The 5,609-nt window shown below is 40.5% G+C and overlaps 1 protein-coding gene across 1 annotated transcript in view; it reads right to left on the reverse strand.

Annotated features, from left to right (window-relative positions):
- Nucleotides 1-5,609, reverse strand: part of FLT1 (fms-related tyrosine kinase 1) — a 91,339-nt gene that overhangs the window by 34,838 nt on the left and 50,892 nt on the right. The window contains exons 12-13 of the mRNA XM_010005653.1: nucleotides 5,197-5,487; nucleotides 1-135 (exon numbers count right to left, since the gene is read on the reverse strand). The exon at nucleotides 1-135 is cut by the window's left edge and continues 6 nt beyond it. Coding sequence (XP_010003955.1) covers nucleotides 1-135; nucleotides 5,197-5,487 — 426 coding nt within the window. The remainder of the gene's footprint in view (nucleotides 136-5,196; nucleotides 5,488-5,609) is intronic.

Here is a 5,609-nt window from a genome sequence, read left to right on the forward strand (position 1 = left end):
GTATTTCCTCATGGTTTTTAAACCAGGATATCTGGGGCTCGGGGATGCCATGAACCTGGCACTCCAACATGGCTGAGTGACTGGTGTTCACTGTCTGATCCGTGAGGTGCCTCAGCAGGGCTGGTGCCTCTTGAGCTACAAGACAAAATAACACCTCTGTTTTACATTCCTGTAACTGAGGGGGTGACTTTAATTATCTTCCCTACCAGCATTTTACCCATGTAAACAGCTATGGCTCTTCTAGCAAGTTTATAGTTAATGGACTTTATTTATGGTTCCAGTTGGCTTAGAAGCATCTGGTGTGTACAGAGTACTCCCATAACTCAGCAATAGCAGGTTACGATGACCAATGAAGTCCCAGTGATGACATTAAAAAAAATAATTTCCTCAGTTCCATTGCTGACCATATTTGTTTATGGAAAGCAAGGAGTTGCTATGAAAGCTCAGGAGAAACAAACTGTGACACCAAAGTTTTTAACTGTTAGCAGGACACACTTGTAGCAGAGCATCTCTGCATCACTGATAGCACCATGCAGCTCTGCACGTCGTGATACCCGTGAATGTAACTTCTATCATTTACTTACTTTAAAAAGTACAGATACAAATTATATTCAGTAAATACATCATCTAAACCCAGAAACCGTAAGCACAAAAACATTGTGTTACATGTCCCAAAGCCTTCATAAATTCTTCCACTTTTCTGTTTCACATACTTGGCTGAACACAACAAGGCTTGTCCAACGCACACCGCAGCTCGCCTGCCAAAACCGCCGGTGAGAAATGCGCCCGTGTCCTCTGGCAGCCACAGATGCTGGAAAACCTGATGGCAGGGGCCAAAGCTGAGTGCTAGAAGCCCACACAGCAGAGCAACACTGCTCCTGTTGCATCTATCGACGCTCATACGAACGCAATATAATAAAACACATTTCCATGACAGTCAGTGAGGATGAGTATCGGAGGCGCATCTCATCTGTTCTGCTTCTGCTCAAGGGGCTCACAGAAGAGCATTTCAAAAACACTCAGTAAACATCATCTCAAAGTCAGCCCTGAAAGAAGCAAAACAGCAAATCCTGCTCATTCCAACCCTTAGGCATTCCTCTCCCCATTTCATGTAGAGCTGAAGGCTGTTCTGATGAAGATCAAGATGTCTGCAATGTACATACACATTTTATGGCAACATCTTTCTGTCACATTTGCAACTCTTGTATCATCCTTTTTGGCATTTTGGTCCCTTTAAAGCAGTGATGAAGGACCCAGAAAGCTCCTGAAAAATCTCACAGATGCAAATGCTTGGCCAATTCCCCAGATTCCCCAGTCTTGCAAGAACCAATTATTTGCAGTCTTTCCTTTCAAGCACACTGCCACAATCAGCAGTTACTAACATAGTAAGACACACATTACAAAATGTAATAAACCAAAATAAAGTAGAAACCAACTCTTTGCAAATATTTTCTTTAAACTGCAATAGACAGTATAATAGACTGCAACCAGTACACCAAGTTTAAGATGAATATCAGCTGTATTTATGACATTCTGTGTTTGGAAAATTATTCTCCATCCATTCAGAAAAACCAACTATCAGACATTTCCACTTCCACAATCATTCTGTTATCAGCCATAAATAAAAACTCTCCAGAAAAATACAGCAGCTGGGTACCACCAGCTTAGGCAGTGTGCATGGAGCCTGCAGTTCTAAAAGTTAAGTGGGCTATCTTTGCTGTACTCTCCTCCCCTTGAAATTAATTCCAACATAGTCACAATCCAACAAAGACCAGGATTTCTCTGAGCTACAAGTCTGTAATCTCCACAGGCAATTCAATCTTTTGTTTACAGTATCGTAGACAATTTGTTCCCTCCTCACAAACAGTAACAAGAGCTCCCGAGAGAAGCTGTGAAGCAAATTCTTCATCAAATACCTACACAATGACACAGCCAACAATATTTGCCTTGCAGTCAAGAAGATTGCCCTCTTCCTATGGATACCTTGCTTCAGTTTTGGCACAGTTTTTCACAACAGCCTGTCTATGGACAGGCACCGCCTGTTCACATACTGAAAAGAGCTTCCCATTTGACATTTATCAGACACCCCAGCCCAGACATCCAAAATAAAGGCGGACAAGATGACACAACAAAGGCAAAACACACGTTCTGTGAGTTATTTGTGATTAATTTTAATTTGTTTATAGCCATACACTAAAAATGGGTTTTTGTATTAAGAAAAACTTTTTTGCTCAAAACTTAGATCCAGTCACCATTCACATGCTTTCAATAATTTCTCTGCTGCAATCAGATGGTTTTTCAAGGATTTGATCAACCTGAGGATTATTCTTTTCTGCAAACCACCTGTTTTCTCCTGTTCATTTTTGCAGTGAAGCCAAAGGGGGAGGTTTCCAACACCTGGCTCTGCTTGCCCTGAAGCCGAGGGGCTGCCCTGGCCACCAGCATGCACTGTGCAGGGCTCAGCACCCAGGGCAGCCCCCAGGCTTGTCCCCAGCCCTCCTGCCTGCCCACAAACCCTGCCCTGCTAGGCCAAAGTCTGCTATCAGTGCCCCTAAGGAACTTCATTGTAGGCAGAGTTTAGCCCAGGTGAGCAACAGGGCAGGCCTCAGGGGGGGAGAAGGGGATGCTGGTGTAAGACCACTCAGCAAACCCAGGGCAGTAAGGAGAGACAATCTGCATTTCCAAAAGCAAACAATGGCCAACGGGAGTGGGGGAAGATTACAATTTGTTCATTTTAGGGTATACTTTTGCATTTCATCCATTTTTGCCCTTTGTTATGATTATGATATCTGTTCACGTATTTTTATTAATCAGTACAAAAATATAAATACAAGCTTTAATTTTAACACTTAAAAAACCCAGGAAATATAATTCACACCTTTCTCCCTAAATAATATATTACACAACAGAAGGCAGAGAAACTCTCCAAACCGATGAGATTCTCCAGTCATCTGAGGACATCAAAAGTGACATCAGTAGTTTTTATCTGGCCACCCAGAACTGCCTTCCTCAAACATTTCCAGTGAGGTTTCTCTGTGTCCCTCAACATGGGCAGCCACACTGGGATGGCTACAACATCCTTGCACAGCATGACCCTTCGAGCACTGGTCAAGACCGGGCTGGCAGGACGTCCACCCAGCAGTGATGCACATCATCACAATTCAACAACAGCTTCACAGAGGAACAGTCTAATTGCCACATCTCCTTTTTTTGGACCCCCACTCATTTTGCCTGGCAACTGGTTGCTACCAGCACGCACCAGCTCCCAAGGCCGTGGAAAATTCATACCATCCTGCCATCACCACCCACCTTGCCATTAAATGTCTTCTCACAAAATAGCCTCATATAAAAAAGGGGATTCTATATTATAATTCTTTTGAAGATTTGCAAATACTCAAGAGTGTACTTGCTCTGTTTTTAAGCAGTCACCAATTATTTCTCTTGCTTTTTAGGCATATTTTAGAAAAAAGAGACCCAGGCCCCTTTGCAAGAGCACATTGTTTCTGGAAGCCATCACATTAATAATGAACAAAGGAGCTACTGTATACAAGCAGGCTATAGGTGGCATTTCAAGATATAAATGATTATTCTTTTCTTTACTCTGACAACTTCCAGGTTATCAATTGTTTTCTAAGCATTTTAGGCTCTGTGAAACTGGCATTATGGGGAAATGCTATTGTTTACCCTTTCACACTTGACAAAAGCAATTCCCACGTGAAAGACAAGTTTAGCCGTGGGACACAGTCTCGACACCTAAAGGAGGAAATAGTCTGGTGAGTTCCCAAGCGCAAGAAACTGTCATGTTGTCACCCTCTATTTTAAAAGCACAGCCACTTTGTTCCTTCAGTGTAGCTATTTTTGTCACTACAGTCTGTTTTGTTATGGCTTATGTAAATGTTATATAAATGATCAATCATAAATGTAACCAAAAATAATAAAAGCTATGTATTGTAAAAAAATAAAGTTATCAGATCTATTAAAAATAGTAACTTCTCCCTTATACAGAATTTATAATACACAGAAACATCTCATAGCAAAATCATGACGAAGGAAAACAAAGGGAAAATGCTCACAAGGAAGCTTTAGGTTGCCCTTAATTCTCCTGCAGAAGTTCGTCTGTTTCTTAATCCCCATAATAAATCCAATTGTCATTTGCATACCAAAAGAAATGAATATTTTTAATGTTTTCCATTTTGAATTTGTATTTTTAAAGCATCTTAAAGAACTCACTGTGCTGGCTGCAACCTTGTCAGTCGTGTTAGTGTCATATTTTTCATTTAATAAAATAATTACAACATTACAGATTCCTGTATCTTCAGGCCAGAAGCAATAGTCACACTTTTATCAGTAGCTTTTTACATTAGTGCAGAACTGACTTTAAAAATTGACCAACACAGCAACTGGAAGTCTACCCGGATTTATTTGGAGAAACATGGTTCACGTTTCAGTTTAAAAATCATCATTTTTATAAATGATATGATAGGTCTGTGCATTATATCAACATTTTTATTTCTTCCCTGCATACTTCCTTTAGAAGATACTTCTTAAGATTAATGTACTTTAGTGTAGAAAATAATTTCAAATAAATAAGCATTAGAACTTGCTCAGCAGGTAATATTTATAAGTCCATCAAGATCAGATTAAAATAAAAAATATATAGTCCAGTCAATCTCAAACCGAATTGTGCTCATTCCGCACATTAAAGTTAACTTATTAAATGTCCATTGTTGACTGAAAACAGCAGTTTTTAAAGTTAATCAGTTTATTCAGCTTTGACACTTTTGATGAGGCCGATATCAAAGTGGAAGAAAAGACTGATCCAAAGTTTTCCTTATCGCTCAGTAGGAGACAGCAAGAGAAAAAATAACAACATGCAAAATGTAGCTCAGGGGATCTTCCAAACCCCAGCTTCCACGTGCCTTGTCAAAGCAGCAAACACCCGTCTGAACTCAACTGGAAGCTCACGCATTACGATTTTGTTTGCTATTCCTCCTACGTCCAACCCATGGGGGAATGTGCACCACCTCAGGGCCTGAAAGGTAGCAACAGCAATAAAAAAATCACGATGATATGAGACACCTGTTACTGTTTAATGAGTCCTTTAATGTTTTACATTGCTTTGTGTTGTACAATCATTCCTTGTGCTTTTATATTTGAGGATCCGAGAGTAAACAGCCTTTTTGTTGCAGTGCTCACCTCTGATTGTAACGTCTTTCTTTTGAAGAACTTCTTTCCCCGTGTACACGTTCCTTGCTCGGCAGGCATAGGTGCCCGAGTGTGCCAGGGAAACGTTCTTGATGGTCAGAGTGCGGGTGATGGAATATTCCTTGTTGTGAGACCTTCTTGCTTTTGTCTGATTGTTGACTGTCCTTGGTAAAATCCAAGTAATGTCTTTGTACAGGAATTTGTTGGCCGAACAGGACAATACCAAATTCTCTCCTTCAATGGGCATTTTTTCCAAACTAATATGGAATCCACTCGGCACATCTGTCAAAAATCAAGAACACTTTTTAGTTTATGCGAAATGAATGAGCCAAAATTAACACGGCGTATATTTTCCCCTTTATCAGGAAGTCTTTGAACTAATCAATGTCGCTGTCTTCCTGCTG

This window comes from Chaetura pelagica, unplaced genomic scaffold (genome assembly GCF_000747805.2).
Source record: "Chaetura pelagica isolate M959 unplaced genomic scaffold, ChaPel_1.0 scaffold269, whole genome shotgun sequence".
NCBI lineage: Eukaryota > Metazoa > Chordata > Aves > Apodiformes > Apodidae > Chaetura > Chaetura pelagica.